The sequence below is a fragment of the Punica granatum genome, chromosome 8 (assembly GCF_007655135.1).
Source record: "Punica granatum isolate Tunisia-2019 chromosome 8, ASM765513v2, whole genome shotgun sequence".
Classification (NCBI taxonomy): domain Eukaryota; kingdom Viridiplantae; phylum Streptophyta; class Magnoliopsida; order Myrtales; family Lythraceae; genus Punica; species Punica granatum.
The window spans coordinates 17,832,141-17,852,664 of record NC_045134.1 but is presented as its reverse complement, the minus strand read 5'-3'; the positions used below and the strand labels follow the sequence as shown (position 1 = coordinate 17,852,664).

Sequence of the window (20,524 nt, the reverse complement as noted above, 5' to 3'; positions counted from 1 at the left end):
ATAGCCAGAATTTATGATGTAAAATTGCGTAAAATCCAGAAATGATGGCCATTTACATAAATAAGCAAATGGAGCGGAATGTCGTTTTGATCTCATAAAAACACTGGCGGCCCCGACATTCCACTCCACTGGCGCGGTGGCAACCCCGGTTTCGCCCTCCTCTCCTCTCCGATTTTCCTGTTTCGGCCTCCCCCGCCTATGGAGTTTCTATTCCGAGTTGGACTTTGAAAATTACATCTTCATCATCAGATTCTAATGTTGCGTTTGGTTTCATAATAAAATTTTAAAATCAGATTTTGATTTTGATTTTGAGTGGTATAAATGGGGCTCACCATTTGACTTTGTATGAGTTATGTTGTTTTGTTGTGGAAAAAGTGGTATAAATGGGGCCCACTCTTTGACTTTGTATGAATTATTTTGTTTTGTAGTGGGTAGAGTTAAATTAGAATTGTAATTTTAAAATAATATTGGAAAACCAAATATACCCTAACCGATCCAGATCGGATCATTTCTGATAAAATCGGTTCTTGGTGTCTCTCTGGTGGCAATAAAGTTGGTGTCGGTTTCTTTTTCTTCGGCGGACCATCCGACCATCGGTGCCTTTGGCCCCTTCCCGTTAAGGAACTGTGCCCCTCAGTTAGAATTAGACCACTGCTACACTTCCCCACTCCAGTGACATGACCGCTTTTTCTTTTTCTTTTTTTCTTGACGTGTAAGCTTGCGGTGACTCGAGCCTCTCTCGGCAGTCTTTTTATCTGTCTTGTTTGCAGAGTGATGTGATAGAGGCTGGCTTGGTTGGCAGCCCGGCATCTTTCCGGCTCAGCCAACTGAGATTGCTAGGTTTTACTTGGTTCGACTAGTTGGGATTGGGACATTTAGGGCTCCCAATTTAGTCGTTGGTTTGAACCGACTGAGGTTGTTTAGCAGTTCTTGATTTGACTTTGTTGGTTTGACAGGCTTCCTCGACCTTGTTGGATTAGTCGATAGTCTGGTGTCTTCCTCGACTTGCCGAATTTGTCGATAGCCCTTCCTGGCCTAGGCTCTTGTTCTCTTTGTCGGCATGTTTCTGTGAAGGGTTCTTGGCACTCGAGTATGAGTCAAGACCCCATTTGCTTTGCTTTTGTTGTTGATGTCTCTTCTGAAAGTTGGCGTTAGATGGATGAGTTTTTATGGATTATGGCTTGAGGACCACACCCCCGGGTTTAGGCAGGGTCCATGTGTGATGGTAGAAGGTTCTGATTGGAATTTCGTTTTATTTCACCTTAATATTTTCCTATGTAGTACACTTAAGATGATCCGATTATTTTGATCTTGTAATTTCAATTTTTTGAGCTTTTCTCATGTAATTTTTACATATTATAAATGAATCTTCAAGATTCACGAAAAAAAAGAAGAAGAGTGGAATGTCATTTGATTCCATTATGGTTTACAAAATGTGACCATGATATAATATAATTAAAACATACGTATTCTTTTTTTTTAAAAGTAAATCATGCATATTAATCTTCTTCATTTTTTCATTTAAATTGATTAAATTGGTGAGATCAACAGTCTTTAATTTTTGAGAAGGATTGTTCATTCCATTAAATCGAAAAAAAAATGATCTTCCCAATGAAATGACTATTTCAACTTTTCCAATGCAGCCGAATGGAATGAATGGAGAAATTTTCATTCATTTCCATAACATTTCATTTAGACCTACCAAACATTACTGAGTTTGTCACTCGCTCATCCCGATTCTTCATCTTTTTTCATCCTGATTTTTCCTCTTATAACCATAAAATTTGATATTACTATGACCATATGCTCTAAAAGGTTAGCATTATTAGATAACATGCATGATTATATTTATTCCCTAACACTTCCTTCGTTAGAATAGTTTTAGAGGACTATCAAATTGAATTAATTGAACAATTGGTATATGTATGCACTAACCCGCACTTTGATACCAAGTGAAATTTGAAATTATCATGACCGTCTACTCTAAAAGGCTAATCTTGTGAGGCTACAATATATCTATTTTTTGTTTGTACGCTAACAACTAACAAAATATATTATGAAAAAAGAACAGCTACCAATATTATCGGACATACTTTTAGATGTGCTACCATTATCATGAGGGCTTATCTCTTTTTACAAAATTGATAATGTATATTTAGGTGTTTTAAGTCTAATAAATCCTAAATTTGTACAATCGGGAATCACATTCCTTTTCTACAAGAAACCATTCTTTACTTTTGTATAATTGTTATATCAGTTATTTCCTATACGTATCTGACCACAAAAAGTCGATTCAACGACTTTCAGTTTGACAAATTGCAAATCTTCTTGATGATGAACATGCGTGAAGCCTTTCAATTTGTATTCAAAAAGTACACACTGATTTTACATGGATTAAGATTGCAATTCACAAACTTTTCAGATTTTTATGGACGACTAAATCACCTAGTACGTAGCCTATGGCTTCGAAACAAATTGCTAACCGACAAGAATCGTTTTGCTTTGCCCAGCAAAGCATAAGATTAAATTTTTTTAAAAAAAGATAAAAGATTAAGAAAAGGAGAAGGGAAAACAGAAAACACATTTTCCTCGTTTTCCGATGTCTTTCGGGTTCCCCAAGAAGACAGGCATGTTACTTAACTACATGGTAAATAGGAAAGGACAAGAATCTCTCGGGTTCGCAGACAAATTTCAAATTGTATTTCTCCAACCAAAACGGTTCCTTCTAGATTTTGGCTTTTTTTTTTTATCTATTTCATCTCCTCGAGAATATTTCTTTTCTTTTATTTTTTAAAGCTTTCTTCGAGGAAATTAATTTGATGTTCTCAATTCATCGTTGTAGGCAAATATAACAGTAGTATGTCTTGCTATTTGATCGGACCAGCAGGGGAACAAGAAATTGACCTCTCTTACGAGAGAATTTCAAATAAGATTTAATACATATATAGTCATATGCAACTTTTCAATTAACAATTGATACACTATTCTCTGAAGCCACGATATATAATTTTTTAAAACATTCCATTTTCGTTTGATTGAAAATTACATGCCATATCGGTGCATGTTACTCTCCATATCTAATTTCTCATATGGCTAATACTTATCATAAGAATCAGTTTGGATATAATTCTTTGGCCTTCTCATATGTTGAACTACTTTTTAAACCAACTCAAGACCATTTTTTGCTTTTAAATAATAGTCCTCAACTTTAGTTTGCCTAATATATGTCATTAACATTAACTATAATTCTAATAATTTTTTTTACGGGAAATTACTGTTGAAGTCCTAAAACTATGGCAAAAGTTAACTTTCAGTTGTAAAAGCATCGTTTTGGCTCAAGTAGTCTTAAACCTTTAATCCGTTGAACACTTCTAGTCCAAAATTGTAACCGGAAGATAACGGCGTTAAATCGGTCCACGTGGCACCTCTTGATTGGTCAAAATATCAACGCAAATATAAATAATATATCACTTACCAAAATATAAATAATATCTTAGACATATATAGTACATCTAAAAACATGTGTAAAGAAACAAGACATCTTAAAAGAGTAATCAATAATTCTAAATACTACGATAAACAAATTACATAATTTTTTTGCTGAGTAACAAATTACATAATTAATATATTTGAAAATGGTATAAACAATAAATTTGACGTATCTCACCCCAAACGCGAAATTATGTCTAATGATTTTGTCGAAAATTGGTCCATCTAAGTGAGGAAAAGGACGCGCGTCACCTTCATTTTTGCCTTTCTCCCCAATATTATTTTGATTTTAGAGGTATTTCCATCTATTATTTCTATTCTTTCATTTGGGCCCTTTATTATTTTAAAAAAAGAGTTATTCTATAAAGTTCAAGAAGAGATACATTGTTTTATATACTGATTTACAATTTTTATATGCATGTTTTACTATATCAAAGTTCTATTATCATGCACTTTTTTCGTAGGAACACATTTTCCTAATATCTCGTTTTTGTGCTTTAATTCCTAATATCTCTGGGGTCCTTTTCATGACATATTTTTTGCTTAAAGGAATATATTATTATCATATGTAAATTGTGTGGAGAAATATCTTCGACGAACCTCAAACTTTAGGTAATAGGAAATTTTTTGACTGTAAAGTGTCGATTATTGACAATTTGATCACAATTACCGCAAATGAAGCGTGCCACATTGGGGCTCGGGCTTCGTTAAATGGCTATTCGAATTCCTTTCTATTTCTTTTCCCAGTTTGAGCCATGACTGGTAATCCCTCTAATCTCATTAGAGCTTGTCAAAAATATGGCTCGATTGGTTTGTCATTTTAATAGAGCTTCTCTGGCATAATTTTTCATCTGTCGATCATTTAACCCTGTTTGGTGACAATGCCTATTGCAAAGCTAGCGCTACAGGTCTCGGTTTTTCCATATTCCAGACATGTTCAATCGATCAATCTTGAGCAACCTCTAGTTATAGAAAATCAAGTCAGGCTAAACTAGTGCACGACCCTGAGACCGTCGAGCATCAACATCACTGTGTACCTTTGCACTATTCCGGTAACCTGATTACAGCTCTAAAACAGAATGAACTTTCAATTAGCAGTAAATTCTTGCAATAAACTGAATCTCAACGGGTTGCAAGTGCAGCCTGCTATCCATGGGCCGACCGTCGTGATGGGCCGAGGGGAGAAGGCTTTAAGGGGGCTTGGTCAGGGTGCGCCAGGCCGAGGCTGTACTGCAATGCCAAGGCGACGCGCGAGAGCCCCAGCAGCAAGCTACTGTGATGGACCCTCCCCTTCAAAAAATTAATTTAATATCATGTGAGCCGATGGCTCACCTATCAGATATTAAACTGATAAGAACAGATACTACACTTGATCTTAGCCAAAAGGCCGAGAAAGGTATGATTTGCACCGGAGGCTTCAGCTGTATTTTATAAGTGCTCTCTCCCTCCTGTTTCTCAACCTTCCCCGGTGTGGGACGAGAGGGGGAGAGCTTTGACCAAAGAAGGGGCTTGTTATAGTAGATTTGATATTTGAGCATATAAATAATTTTCCGTAACAAATCTTTATGTAGATATTCAAATAGTCATATCTCAGTCAGATTAGATTGATTTTTCAAAGATTCGATAATAATTTCTAATTAATCAACTTAATAATACTAGGTTTTTAGGCCCGTGCAAACAAAAATTTATGAAAAATAATTGAATTTATATAAATATAAAAGAAGAAGTCGAAATCAAAATCAATAATAATTATGAATTATAATATTTATTAATCTCTTTTGTGAATAAATTATCATATCAATACTCTTAATGGATAAATGAAGAAAACTATAAATTTTAGAATTGAGAAGAAATAAAAGTAGCATAATCAAATTGCATCATACTTTCGTTGAGGCATAAATAATAGGGGTATTTACCTAAAATGACCCATGGTTTGTCCGTTTTGTTAAATCTATCATATGCTTTTTTTTGTCAAATCTATCACATGGTTTACTTTTTGCATCAAATCTATCCCGGCGTTATCTTTTCCGTCGACATCTAACGGCCGTGCTGACGTGGCGCCTACGTGGCAAGTGTGGCCCACTATCTCTCCACATGCCACGTCAGCACGGCCGTTAGATGTCGACGGAAAAGATAACGTCGGGATAGATTTGATGCAAAAAGTAAACCATGTGATAGATTTGACAAAAAAAAAGCATATAATAGATTTGACAAAACGGACAAACCATGAGCCATTTTAGGTAAAAACCCCTAAATAATATGAATAAAAGTAACCTAATTTTGGGATAAACAATATTGCTCATTTTGTTGCTTGGAATCTTGATTTGTGATGAACTTGAAAAAAATGTTCCATTTTTTGTAGGCTTTGAATTGAACTAAACTTAAAAAAAAAAAAAGAGAAGTTAAATTAGAGTTGTAAATTAATCGAAAGAAATTACTCACCTTGCCTTGTAAATATTTTGCCCAATATATAGGAATACCTAAACCAAGAGTTTGAATTGATATATGAGGAAGGGATTTGATGTAAGGGTACAAGTCACCGCCTGAAACCATGAGGAATTTCAGATTCGATCCTCATTAGTAGGACTCTCGTACTTCTCTATATAGCTTTATTATTTCTATTATTCTACTAGGTCATAAGCCTCTCTTACAACTGAAAAAAAAGGAGAGTTGGAATTTATATTGGCAAAACAATCTCACCATGTGCATATGAGCTCCAAAACCAACTTAATGGAGATATCTTTGCAATTAAGATAATTCAAAATTTTGTAGCCATAATAATATGATTTCCTTAATTGTCACTAAATTAATGATTTCTTTCATCAATTTATGACAATTGGTGATAAAAAATTTAAATTGAATTGACATTGATGGTAAAATAATATCATGACGCTATTTAATGCAAATAATTAGTAGAGTTATCATTCATATTCAATATATTAGTATTAAGAGGTGGAAATCAATAATTTTGTTTTATATTATAGTAATTAAAGCAATAAATTTATTGTTTATTATTTATTTCTCTCCACATATATACTAGTATTTTCTCGTGTGATCCACGAGATGTGTTTATTTCAATTTTATGTCAAAAATAAAACTTCAAATTATATCTGAATGGTTTTATTATTTGGTATAGTCTTATTTTAGTAACTTTAATAACGAATAACAAAATGAAATTATGATAAAGTATGAATAATTCTTTTACCAACTTATTATTCTTATAAATATGTTGGATTCAATTTGAAATGAAATACATTGTCATGATAAACCATATTTAATCTTCGATGAATATCATAATAAATTATTTTCATATCATAAAAAGTATAGATAAAATATGAAAATATATTTGTTCATTTTGAGTAAATTACAAAAAAAAATTATAGCACACAATAATCCTTAAATATATACTAATGATTTAAAATATATGCACATGTACTGTTCCAATTATAAAATAAGAGAGCAATAAGCCTACTTATAAAATATATTTAAAAATGTTTTTGTGTTATTGTTCAAGGTAGAAAACTTCCAAGAGATTTTTTTATTCAAAGAATTTTCAAGAAAATAAAATATCAATTGATTAACTTTTTGTAGAAAGTTGGATTAATTACTAATTCTAAAATATTTAAGCATAATTAACGTACAAATAATCCATTATTTTATATATAGATTATATATCTTTCCACAAAGATATAGTGACCATAAGGCATATATACACTCGATGAGATTATATTTTATTTATTTGATCTTATTGTTTTACTGCTATTTATTAAGAGGAAGTCAAATATATATGTTGATGTATGTATACATACGTAGGTAACTTCACCACTCATTATGCTATTCATCCCCAAATCTCAACTAAATGACTCAATTACTTCCATATAGGACTGGCAAAATTTGACACGACACAGAGTTAAACGGGTTTGGATTAGACATTTTTGGTATTCGGTTTAAACGGGTCCAATCCGTTTAAATACGGTTAATAAGCGTGTCTTACTAGGTTGAACCTGTGTAACCCGATTATACACGATTAAACATGTTTATTTAGACGTGTTTAACCGTGTTATTTAATCGTGTAACCTGTTAACCCGTTTATCTAACTGAATTTACCAAAATACGCTTCCACTAACCCTAATTTTGAATGGTTAACTAGGTTGGATAAACAAGTCGTGTATAAGCAGGTCGTGCTAATGTGTCCGGGTAACCGGATATAATCGTGTTATGTATGGATACGTGTACTTATTATGACACGTTTCAATAAACAGGTTTAACCGTGTCGTGTACGAGTCAACACGGATATAAACGTGTCGTGTTTGTATATATGAAACCTGACCCGTTTAATAATCGTGTCGTGTACAGGTATTGACTTCGATGACACAAACCCGTTTAGACACGACACGTATAAACACAATACGATACGAATTGCCACCTTTACTTCTAAAGAGATTACCCAATAGAACTATTATAAGTTTAGCAACAATTTTAGATATCTCTCCAATAAGTTTAAATTTATATAATTACAGATTTTCTAAAAGTATGAATATCTATTTAATATTCAATTAACCAAAGTGGCTATAATTTTAAGAATTTATTCAACAAGTTGAAATTTATATCATTACAAATATTCTTAATTTTTAAATTGTAAATATATGTTTGCTATTAAAATGACAATATGTGATTTGAATTCTTCTCAGTAGAGCTTTGAATATTTTCTTCATTTTCATATATGCTTTTATAAATTAAAATAATATGTGTCATTATTTCGTTTTTGTTTAAATAATTACAAATATTAGTAATTTTCATAATTAAGTGATTTGAATTAGTAGTTTCTTTATTTTCGTATTTGCTATTATTAATTACAATAATATGAATTATTATTTAATTTATATGTAGCATATTAATCTATGGATTACTAAGACATTTACTATTATATCCCCATTTATTATGGCGTGGTCAAGCTTATATATATTATGTTTAATTGTCAATTCCAACAGAATGACTAGTAACATTTCAAAATTTTCCTAACTAGTCGATACCCGTGCGCTGTAAAAAATTTCCAATTTTTATACAACCAAAATTAGATTATACATAATGCATATGATCTACAAATGAATATAGATATAAAGAAAATTTATGATAAAAAGATAACTGGACATAATAAATACTAAAAATTATAAAAGAAGTATATATTATGACGGCAAACAAATACATAATTTAGTCCTATGGAATGAGAATAACTTACGTATATTAGGTCGATAATCCTATAATATGATCCCAATAGGATCAACCCATAATAAAAAATAAAAAAATCTTGAAATATGCATCGGTGCAACAAAAAAGGGTAATATTGTTCATGAGTTAGGATATAGGAAAAATTATAGCAGTAAATATGATTGAAGAAAATGTAATTTCTTCTCGAATTTATAGGAAATTTTGTACATTAAAGTTGAAAAATGACACATACCTAGAGTTGAGAAGACTTTTAATAATTTCTTAAAAATTAATTTTATATTATTACATACAAATAATATAGAAGAATAGCTTATATAGATCAAATATGGCACAAACAAAATATAGTAAAAATTCAATGAATGGAATTGCAAGGTCAAATCAATATAGAGCTGCAAGTTTCATAATGAAATATAAGGTCCCTCAATATGGACCTAAGATTTTGCTAACCGAGCTTAGACATGTTCACTTCACGCTCTTTAGTTTTTATATATTATAATAGATTGTTATAAAAGTTCTAGGATTGTGAAAAAATTATAAAATGTACCCAGGTTAGTATTTTTTGCTACAAGAGATGGCCATGACTTGGAGGAAAGAGGAAAAGGAAATAAAAGTCATGAAAAAAATCCTTTTATGAAAGTTGAACTTATCCATTCTGGTCAAAAAGAAAAAAAAAAGAAATTAAACAATCATATGTTTAACTTTGGTGTGAACCCTGGTTCAGATGTACAATTGGGCATCGACTAACTTAGTCGAGGAGGGTTTACCCACTAAGAGGTAAAATTCTTTCAGCGTTGATTTTTTCCATTTATAAAACTCGAACTCAAGATCTGACTTAACGGGAATAAATATTGAACCGTTTGAACCAACCCACGTTGGTCGTACCTTTAACTTCGAGAATGAGAGTGAGTGCAAGGAGCACTGAACCCCTTTTTCTCATACTCAAGTTGATTTTTCCGTATCAATGGTAGATGACAAATGATTAATCCTCCTAAAACATATATCGAGAACAAAAACTCCGATTCTCATATGTAACAATTACTCTTGAATATTTTTGAACCATAATATATGATATTCTTTTTTTTTTGGGGCTAAATCATTAACTAAAATTTTATAATCAAATTAAATGATAGGATATTCTAAAATTTATCACGAATAATAGTTCCACGAAAAATGCGGGTGAATTGACTAGCAACTACCACACATAAGGCAAGGATTCATCACTTATATATTTGAGATTTGACAATCACGTGAAAGAGTGATAGTAGAAGAGGAAATTTACATTTTAGAAACACATCAGGTAGCATATTGAAGGATAATACACAATGCTAATCATGTCCATAGAGACATATGATGAATGAGCCAAAACCCTGCACTGCCAGTAGAAGTAGTATGACTTGAGAAGTCAACGTAAGATATATGCAGATATCATAGTTATAACTTAGTTGTGGAGCCCATGCATTTCACATGATTAAAGGCAATATATTTTTTGCTAATTTTATTATATAAAATATGTGCTATATATTTTTAAATAGTAATTTATAATCAATAACGGTATATTGTTAGGCATATAAGACTAATTGTAATTTAATTTCACGAATAAAATAAGGAAAAATTACATAAAAGAAGAGAACTCAATATAGGTCTTGAAAAATTCACATTGTCAAGATTATACATACAAAACAAAAAGAAAAATTCCAATCATGATAGGATGAATTTTTATCTTCAACATAAAATTAAGGGAGACAACACCTCTTATAATTTAGTAAATAGCCAACGATACCCCGTCTTTTCAAAATTAGCCACACATCATATCTCCTTCCATAAATGTGGCACCAAGAGTGCTTAATTATCGTCACATGGATGCTGCGTCACAGTGACACAAATTTGGATAGCCAATGACACGCCATCTTTTCAAAATTAGCCACACATCGCCCCTCCTTCAACAAGGTGGCACCAAAAGTGCTTAATTGTCGCAATGTGGATGTTGTGTCACAATGACACAAATTTGGATAAAGTCGGATATATCGAGTCCATTTATGGATCAAAGTGACACAACATTCACATGGTGACAATTAAACACTCCTTATGTCACATCAATGGAAGGAGGGGTGGTATGCGGCAAATTATGAAAAGAGGGGATGTTATACATAAGTGATGATGTGGCATATATAGCGAGATAGCCCAGTTAGTGGTTTGTTTTGATATATATAGATAGATTTTAAAATTCATTTCTAAAAGCCGCTCAAAACCCGAGAAAATAACAATTGATCACATAATCTTTATTTATATGTTTTAAAAAGTTTTGAAAATAAAAATAAAATTTATTTTTTTGAAAAAAAGATAAAAACCGATAAAAAAACAATGGGCCCCACAAAGCTATATTTATATGTGTAAAAATTTTAAAATAAAGAAAATTGATCACGGCACAAGGTTACAGGGAGAAGACTTGAAGTTTGGCAAAAGGCAATGGAATATCTGACTATCTCGTATAGCAATAAGGATCATACAGTTAAATTAACTCGATCAAGTCCTTTTCTCCTTTCCTGGCATCTATTTCCTATGTATCTTCCCAAGCCTATTCGTCTTCCTTCTTCCATATGCAGGACCCGTCAACACTATACTTTTGGCCTTACGGGACAAGTACCACACCATACAAGAGTTCTTGGCACCAAACATAAGAAAATTAAGTTGTATACGTTGTTCATGTGTGATTCTGATACTGAAACGAGGATTTCTTGAAGGACATGACCCACGAGGTTACAGAGATCACAGTTGATGCCAAGATTCTCACCGTGAATGCTGTCCCATAATTTAGTTAACCGGACTGGCCATGTGCCCTCTTCCGACATCATCCATTTCTATAGGGTTACACAGTTATCCATGTAAAATTTGGGTTTTTAAGTGCTGTTACACAGTTAAAGATCTATTGAATTAATAACAGCAGTAACTCTTCCCAATATACTTATCATGGAAATAACCAGAAGACATCCTTTCTATGGGGTCCATTCCAAGGAAACTTCAATTTCTGCAAAGTTACCATAAAATTAGCAAAGCGCATGAGCTAAAAGACAGGATTAAACATATTCAGCATGCCAGAGACGTCTCTCTCTCTCTCTCTCTCACACACACAGACACATCAAAGTTGAGATTCCAGCAGTCACTGCTTTGTCATGGCATAGCTATGCCTTATATTTCTGTGAAAAGGTAACATTTAAGTAGCAAAAATCACAATCCATCTCCTAAAACTGCATGCACCAAACTTATTAATTAAAGTAGCATTAACTGCAGTATGTACGTGAAAGAGATCTACTGAGAACTGGTGGAATGTTGCATTGTGATCACTATGCCAAGCGCATAGCTCTCACACTCTGATTCTCCTCCTACGAACTTGAAGAACATCCTGTGCCTTCTGCAATTCCGCAGCTGCTTCTCCAATGTCCATCCTCTCATTTGGTTGCGCAGCTGAGCACATGACCCCTACTCTAAAGACCGAGAGCAAGCACTGTTTGAGTTCGCCTTGCACTCTTCCTATGCAAAGCGATGGGTCTAACACCTGATTTAGCCCATTAGGAAGAGATCTCTCCACAAATCCACGGAGATCAAACTCGCCACTGAACATGGGCTCGGTGGGCCTCTTCCCTGTGAACAGTTCAAGCAAGAGAATCCCAAAGCTGTAGATGTCCCCTCGCGCCGATACCTCACCACCAACACCATATTCTGCACTCAAAAAAAGGGCTGTTAGAACTTACCAGTCTATTAACACTATTGTTGCAATCTTTCCATTCATAAACAGGTTGTACAGAACCTCTTCGTTCACCAGACGTTATTTTAGATGGGCTGGTGGCTACGTTGGGGAACTATATATCTGGTTATGTATAAAGAAACAGACTGATTCAACCAATTTCTGTAAGATGAAAAAGACTGTTTTGAAGTCTTATATAAGATGATGAGAAGAAGCAGTACATCAGTTTTACCTGGCGCAACATAGCCGACTGTTCCTCTGATCCCAATTGAACTACTCTGTGTCCCGGATGCTTTGACGGTTAGAAACTTTGCGAGGCCAAAATCACTTACATGTGCAGAAAAATCACTGCCGAGAAGAACATTGCTGGGCTTCAAGTCAGAGTGAACAATGCCAATAAGGCACTGATGGTGGAGATAGTCCACTGCTGTGGCCACATCAATGGCTATGCCCAACCTCTGAATCACACTTAACCTCGTGTTATTGTCGCTCCCTCCCATCTCATTTGGAACTGGGTGCAGCCATTTCTCGAGGCTCCCTTTGGGCATGAACTCAAAAATTAGAGCCTTGAAGTCTTCTCCTCGGAAATCAATGCCCGAGCAAGAAGTGATGATCTTGACAAGGTTCCGATGCCGAATGTTCCTCAAAGCCTCACACTCCGCCATGAAACTCCTGCTCGCTCCCTGTTCTTCAAGTTTGAGCACCTTCACGGCCACAATCTGTCCAGTGCTAGGCAGAACGCCTTGGTAGACTGCACCAAAGCTTCCTTCACCAATCATATTCGTAGGAGAGAACCCGTTTGTCGCTCGAGAAAGTTCACCATAAGATAGCATAGGGTGATGATCCTGGGTTGAAGAAGCAAATGCAGTTCCGCCTTTCAACCTTTTTGAACGATAAAGAATTATGGCAATCATTCCTACCAACAGGGAGAAAATGGAGACCGTGACAGTAATAACCAAAACTGTCCCCTGAGATGATCTTCTTTTGCGGTTTTTCTTTGTTGCTCCCCCTTTACATTTAGGCAATTGCAGGAAGGGAGGTCCTCCGCACAGCTCATTATTTCCAACGACTGAAACCGCACTACGATTACGGAAGATTCCTCTGATTGGTACTTCGCCCTCAAACTTATTAAAGGAAAGATCAAGACTTTGGACGAAAGGGAGGTTGGCTAGAAATCCAGGGAATTGCCCTGAAAATTTGTTCCGAGAGAGATTGAGTGAATTCAGACCTCGTAGATTTGAGATAGAGGGTGGAATGGTTCCACTGAATTGGTTAGCTCCCAAAGAAAGGTATTCCAGCACCAAACAATCACCTAGAGCAGATGGAATTTCACCTTGCATGTTGTTCTCCGAAACATCTAACGTCTGGAGATTCGCCAGTTTACCAACCAGGGATGGAATTGGACCAGTTAAATGGTTTACTGCTAATGATAGAATTGAGAGTGAAAGAATACCAAAGAGTTCTTGGGGCACCACACCGACGAGGAGATTCTCATCCAGGCCTAGAAAATTCAAGTGTGTGCAATTCCCCAGAGAAGCAGGGACAGTTCCCTCCAGCATATTATTCACAAAGTTGAGGACTGAGAGCGAAGTCAGGTTGCCAATGGTGGATGGAATCACTCCAGAGAGATTATTGTGATAGAGGTAGAGTTCCTGCAGCTTCGATAATTTGACGATGGAGCCGGGGATTCTCCCTGTAAGCATGTTTTCACTCAGTCCAAGAAGCTGCAAATTTACGAGGTTCCCTATGCCTGAAGGTATGGTTCCTGATATGAAGTTTTTATGCAGCCCAAACGTTGTCAAAGGGGATGAGAAATTTGCAATAGAATAGGGCAAGATGCCCTTGAGCCTATTGTCAGTAACAGACAGTTCTTGTAGTTTGGTGCAGTTGATTAAGGATGTAAGGAAGCTCAAATCATTCCCTTCTTCAGTTCCTAGATTGTTCACTTCAAAATTAAGCAACTGCAAATTCTTCAGACCACCCAAGTCCACTGGGACCGGTCCTACAAGGGCATTCAAAGCAAGATCAATTTTTACAGCCCGAGAAGCATTGGTCATTGTGCTTGGAACCAATCCTGAAAACTCATTACCACCGAAATACAACTCTTCTAGTTCCGGTAAAGTTAGGAAAAGATCAAATGGAAGGGACCCACTTAGACTATTGTTTGCCACTGAGAAGAGGCGAATGGATGAGATATTGTAGAGAGAGGAGGGAACGTGACCAGAAAGTTTGTTATCCCCTAAATTAAGCCAGTCCAAATTCTTAAGGCCTCCCCAGTCCCCTGGGAGCGGTCCAACAAGGGCGTTATCCTGTACTTCAATAATTATGGCCTCAGAAGCATTGTTTATAGAGCTTGGAACCAGTCCTGAGAACCCATTACTGCCCAGATGCAGCCCTTCTAGTTTCGGTAAAGTTTGGAATAGATTAGAAGGAAGGGACCCCTCGAGAGTGTTCTGGTCCACAATGAAAGTGAGAATGGATGAGATGTTGTAGAGAGAGGTGGGAATATGGCCCGAAAGATTGTTAGTTCCTAAATCTAGAAATTCTAAGTTTGACAGATATCCAAGTTGTTTGGGTATACTCCCTTGGATGTAATTGACTCCTAGAGAAAATATGGTGAGAGCAGAAAGATTTCCCAGCTCGGGGGGGATTTCACCGGTGAACTGATTTAACGGGAGCTGTAAGTGGGTGAGCTTCAACAGAGAACCGAGCTCAACTGGGATTCGGCCACCAAGACTATTGCCACCCAAATGTAGGAACCAGAGGTCTGCACAATTGGTCAGATTTCTGGGCAGCTCTCCTTCGAAAGAATTGTTGATGAGACTAAGAACCTGTAGCCTCCTCAACTGACTGATCTCTTGGGGCAGTATACCATTCAAGTGATTGTTCTCAAGGTTTAGATATCTTAGGAAGGTAAGATTGCAGACATGAGGAGACAGAGAACCCACCAGCCCCCGGGATCGGAGTTGAAGTGCTGTCACACGCTGATGCTTCTTACCGCATGCAACTCCGGTCCAAGCACAAAAGTGGATTGAATTGTTCCAAGAGCTGAGGGCATCGGACGGATCGGAGGCTATCTGGCCTTTAAAGGCCAGCAATGCTTGATGGTCTGTTTCATTGGTAAAACGGAAAGCGGCAATTGCAGTAGTAGCGGCAATTGCAGTAGTAGCGGCAATAGCTATTTGATAGAGGATGAACACGAGAGCATGGATTTTCGAGGAGCAGTTGTGTATCTGGGGTTTCATGTTTATTATGAGTGTATGGGGTTGGATTTCTAATGAATCAGAAGGAAAGCTGAAGCTATATATAGGCATGGGCGATTCTGCAACGATATTTACAGGAGTGTTAGACTTGGACAGCTGAAACTTAGAGGTGTTTGAAAATGAGCTAGAAATTATAACAAAAAAGATGGTCCACGATTTGGGGCTGTTTGGAAATGGAGTTGAGTTTATGTCAACTCTGTTCCAATTATGTATATATATATAATTGGATTGTAATAATAAGGTGGAGAGAGAAAATAAAAATATAATGATTGTGTTGTTGAATTATGAGAAAAAATGACAAAAACGATGAATAAGTGAGATTGAGAGAAAGTAATAATTTGTGTTGTTGAATTGTGGAAAAAGTAATGAAAAGTTGAGACAATTTAATATTGAAAATAAAATTGAATGGTTAAAAAAATTAAAGAAAAATGAAAAAGTGATAATTGTGTTGTTGAATTAAAGATAATTGGAGTTAAGTGGAATAGAGTAAAAAAAAAAAAGAAACTCCTAAACCAAACAAAGCCGAAGTGTTTTGATCTCCTACTGTAATTTCAATCTATTTCATGAATATATCTTCTAAGCTACAGTGATTCTCAATCGCTTAGGGAAGAGAGAAGTAATTCTCATTCAGTGCTTTGTTCGTTCGATTTGCATATACTTGTAATAGATAGCGCAATAGCACAAGCTCTTGAATTTGATTTTCGCCAGGGAGGCTTCCCTTCCCCTATCCGCCCATGGGCCATCGTTTATGTTTTCTTTCTTGAACGGGTTACAAGATAACAATCTCAGGTTCATGTTTTTGCTGCATTCTTCTTTGGGGAAATTATTTTATTTTATTATTTAGAAGAAGATCTTATTGATTTTTATTTTTTTTGCTCCCTATTGAGTTTGATCACTTCATAGGGCCTTCTCCAACGTATTGGATACTTGATCCTAGCGCATCACCGTTCTCCAACTCAAAGTCTATGCTAGTCCATGTCTCCTTCAATCAAGTAAATTCTATGGTCTTCATTTATGTGTCCACAAAAATCTTCCACATCAGTTGACGGCCCTGTCGAGAATTTGGCGGTCATGATATGGTTGTCCGACTTGAACTGCTGGAATCTTTGTTAGTAGGGTCCAAAAGAGTTACATTCATACCCGTGTAATTTCAATGCTCCAAAAAAGCTTCGCCCCCAAATAGTTAGATATGTCTACCATCGGATTCCTCCAGTAAGAGCTGAGGGCATCGAAAGGGCCTGAGCTCATATGGTTCTTGAAGGCCAGTAACGCTTTGTAGTCTGTCTCATTGTTAAGGCTGAAAGCAGCAATCACTGGCGAAAGGCAAACTACGAGGGAATAGAGGCGATAGCTAATTAACAGATTAATGATCATGTTTTCTGTCGGCGGATTAAAGTGCTGGTAGTTGTTACTAATTAAAGGAAAGCCAAGGTGGTTAGATTTAAAGTGTTCTAAGATCTCCGGTTTGAGTCTTGTGAATGGAGAAAATCCACATGAGCCGACTCAGTTCGAACCTAGATTAATCGGATCCTATTAGGCTTCCAGATACTAAGTAGTGCGCACCAAATAAAGAAAATAATAAACAGAGAGGGAGAAAATCAAGCACGCATTCAGGGAAAATTTACATTTTTCCTCTAGTATACGACACTTCAAGCACATCAAAGTGCATTTTAGACTATGAGATCAAACAGTGCCTGATGAGATATGCTCATAGTCAAGCCCCCTGTTCATTGCCATGTTGAGCTGATTGAAGTGGAAATTCCACCATCCCTCTTTCTTCCCACCAATAAATTTTTCCAAATTCATATTGGATCTTTTGAATTTGTGCAGTTGCATGAAGTCAAGCACGGGTCGTTGCTGGCGTGTACATCTAATTTGCGATACTATGTGAAAATTGTACTTCCCTTTTCTCACCGATCTGATCTTGGTGCAAATATTCGCGGGAGTTGTGGTGACAGATCTGCTTGAAAGGTCCAAGATCTTTGTACTATCTTGCCCCACTACGCTATCCTGAAGTCTACAAAGTTTTTTTTTTTAAAAAAAAAAAACAGTAGAAAGAAAAGAAAATCCAAACTGTGGTGAGATTATGCGAAACACAGTTTAGTAGCTCAAGAAGAAAAGTAAACTGGACTAAACATTCGATCCCCTTGGTATTATGATAGGTCATATGGACAGATCTAGAGCAAAATCATCGATCAACTGTAGAAATATCAACTAAACTGCAGGGACATGCATGGCTGATTGTTGGATTGAGGAGTTATATAATAATTTTCGTGTAAGTCAAATTGTTGGATTTGGGTTCCCCACTAATTTGATAAACTGTCCCTTAATGGCACATCAAGGTCACCCTTTTAACTGCACATTTTTGGAGAATTCGAACAACGGTAGAGCTGAGCATTACTGTCTCTAGAAAGTTTTGCAAAGCCAGTAAAATCTCGAATGATCATGCAGTATTCATGAGTTTGTACTGAATTATTGGTATACACCGAATCCTTTTGACAATATGAATAACAATGAAGAGCTTATTTTCCTTTTCTAACGATGAACGACTTTAATGGCTGCAATTTTCTCTGAGACAATTCCAACTAGCTAGCTGCCCTGGAATCTTGTACGGCAACTTTAAGAAGATCATAGACTTAGAAATGCAGGATTCAAACGAGATATACTCTTACATGTGCATCTCAGTGCTCTTTAAAACAGTTCCTACGTCTAGCTACCAGCTTCAGCCCAAAAGACTTGGCATTAATCACCGTTGTGTCACAATCAACGGAGTAGCCATGAAACTAAGACCTCTTGGTACCGACACTCCAGTCCCTTTCTCTTTTGATTGAGACCAAATATGAAAGGGGATAATGGTGGGAAGACTTGGACTTGGAAAAAAAGGACTTAGAAGATCCAATCTTCTGCAGAGAAGCGGGGATTGAAGAGCGACTCGACTACGAATAGGCTATTCGACTGTCGTCCAGGAAAATGCAAACAATATTTTCAATACTAGAGCCGGTATTGATTCGATTTCTTACGAAGTTGGCTGTCAAGAGATGGTTGTCCCACTTGAATGGCAGTCCGAGCTTCGCCCGACTAATCCCCGAGTCTCTGTGAACCCCCGGCAGTGCACGGAATAGGTAATCACGCCAAAAGCGCTCCGGTGGCTTCAAGGAGTTTCGAATCCGAAATCGAATGGATACTTAGGGACCGTTTGTATTCAGAGTTAAAGTTACTTTAATTTTGATTTTAATTTTAATTGTGGAAAAGAACAAATGAGATGTGATTATAAATTTGATTGGAGAAACGTATATTTTTGTTATGTAGTGTGTTGAGTTAAAGTTAAAGTTAAAATTTTTGAATTGGGAAATGTGTAGTTTTGTTGTGTAGTGTGTTGAATTAAAGTTAAAGTTAAAAGTTAAAATCAATTAACTCTAAATCCAAATGGGGCATTAAACTCCTCCATCCCATTAGCCAAACTCTTTTAGGGTTTACGTGAATGGCTGTTGTTTTCTCTGACACCGTTCCAATTAGTTGACCTGGAACCTTATATGCTGGGAAAAAAAAAAGTCAGCATTGAATTTAAGTAATCAAGCCCATGGTCAAATGTGTACGTGTATTTCAGAGCTTCGAAATATTTACCCTCCAAAACAGTACGATGTCTAACAACCAGATTCAGCCAAGAAGGCTTGGTCTCTTTGTGTCAAAATCAACCGAGTGGTCATGAAAATATTTCTACGGACCACATAGCATCCAGTCCCTTTCTCAAGACAAATAAGACCGTGGGTTGCGGCGAGAAGACTTGTACTTGTCTGGTTCGGAGAAAAATGTTCAACAGTGATGGATCATTACATTGACGAGTGCTGTTTACGTTGCCGACATTGACGAGTGTTGTTAACGTGTGGATCCTGCTAAAAACTCTATCCACGCACACATATATATATATAAACAAAGTAAAAACCGAATTCTCATATCGGCACATCATAAAAAATAAGAAAAAAAGTGCTCTCGCTTTACCACGTAATCACTTGTGTATTAAAGAAATTTTTTGTTATTAATTATGCAATAGAACAATATATTACTTGCATATAACCCAACAAAATATATACTAGATAACAAAATATGCAATAAACTATATACATTAGCTACTATTAAAAAAAAATTGTATTGTATCAATCGAATTATCATTCATATATATTGTAGCAAAATATAGAGTTTTAAACCAATATTAACGAGAGTTTATAATATTTATGCAATTTTTCTTTGCATTATGAGCAAATATATTCTTATAATATTAACCACAATTAATTACAATTTATATAATATCATTTATTTATAATATGGGTTAAATTTACCGTATAGCACGATATTTTGAAAAATTTCACTACATAACACATATTGTATTAACTTCATCATTCAACGCGATATTTTGAATTTTTTTCATGACATAGCACAACAAGTAATAATTTCACGACATAGCACAAAATTTTGAAATTTTATCATCACGAGATCGCCAAATGTTTGATACTTCCTCTATTCGATCCTCTTACTTCTTCTTGTTGTTGGATATCTCGTTCATACACATCTTCTCTTTGTTTCTCGAGCTTATAGTGAGTTACAGACAGTTCGAAAAGGTCAAATAGGTTTTAGGCAAGTGTAGCCCACTAATGAATCGCGGGTAAAGGAATACAAATTTGTATTATATAATCCTAATTTGTATTATAATCGTCAATGAACCACCCCCTTCATAACCTTTCATAATTCGGGATCCAAATAAGCTATAAAGGATAAGGCCCTTTGGCAATCGTAGATTTTCTCC

At 35.7% G+C, this 20,524-nt stretch overlaps 1 protein-coding gene and 1 non-coding gene across 2 annotated transcripts; both read right to left on the bottom strand.

Annotated features, from left to right (window-relative positions):
- Window positions 1–4,693: 4,693 nt before the first annotated feature.
- Window positions 4,694–4,889, bottom strand: LOC116189683. Its single transcript, XR_004152454.1, has one exon. It is a non-coding gene; the product is annotated as a U2 spliceosomal RNA (small nuclear RNA).
- Window positions 4,890–11,730: 6,841 nt separating this feature from the next.
- Window positions 11,731–15,862, bottom strand: LOC116215853 (probable LRR receptor-like serine/threonine-protein kinase At3g47570). Its single transcript, XM_031551642.1, has 2 exons — window positions 12,693–15,862; window positions 11,731–12,435 (listed from the first exon to the last, which is right to left on the bottom strand). The coding sequence occupies exons 1-2, from the start codon at window positions 15,772–15,774 to the stop codon at window positions 12,080–12,082; spliced, it is 3,438 nt and encodes a 1,145-aa protein (XP_031407502.1). The 5' UTR covers window positions 15,775–15,862; the 3' UTR covers window positions 11,731–12,079.
- Between the last annotated feature and the right edge of the window lie 4,662 nt (window positions 15,863–20,524).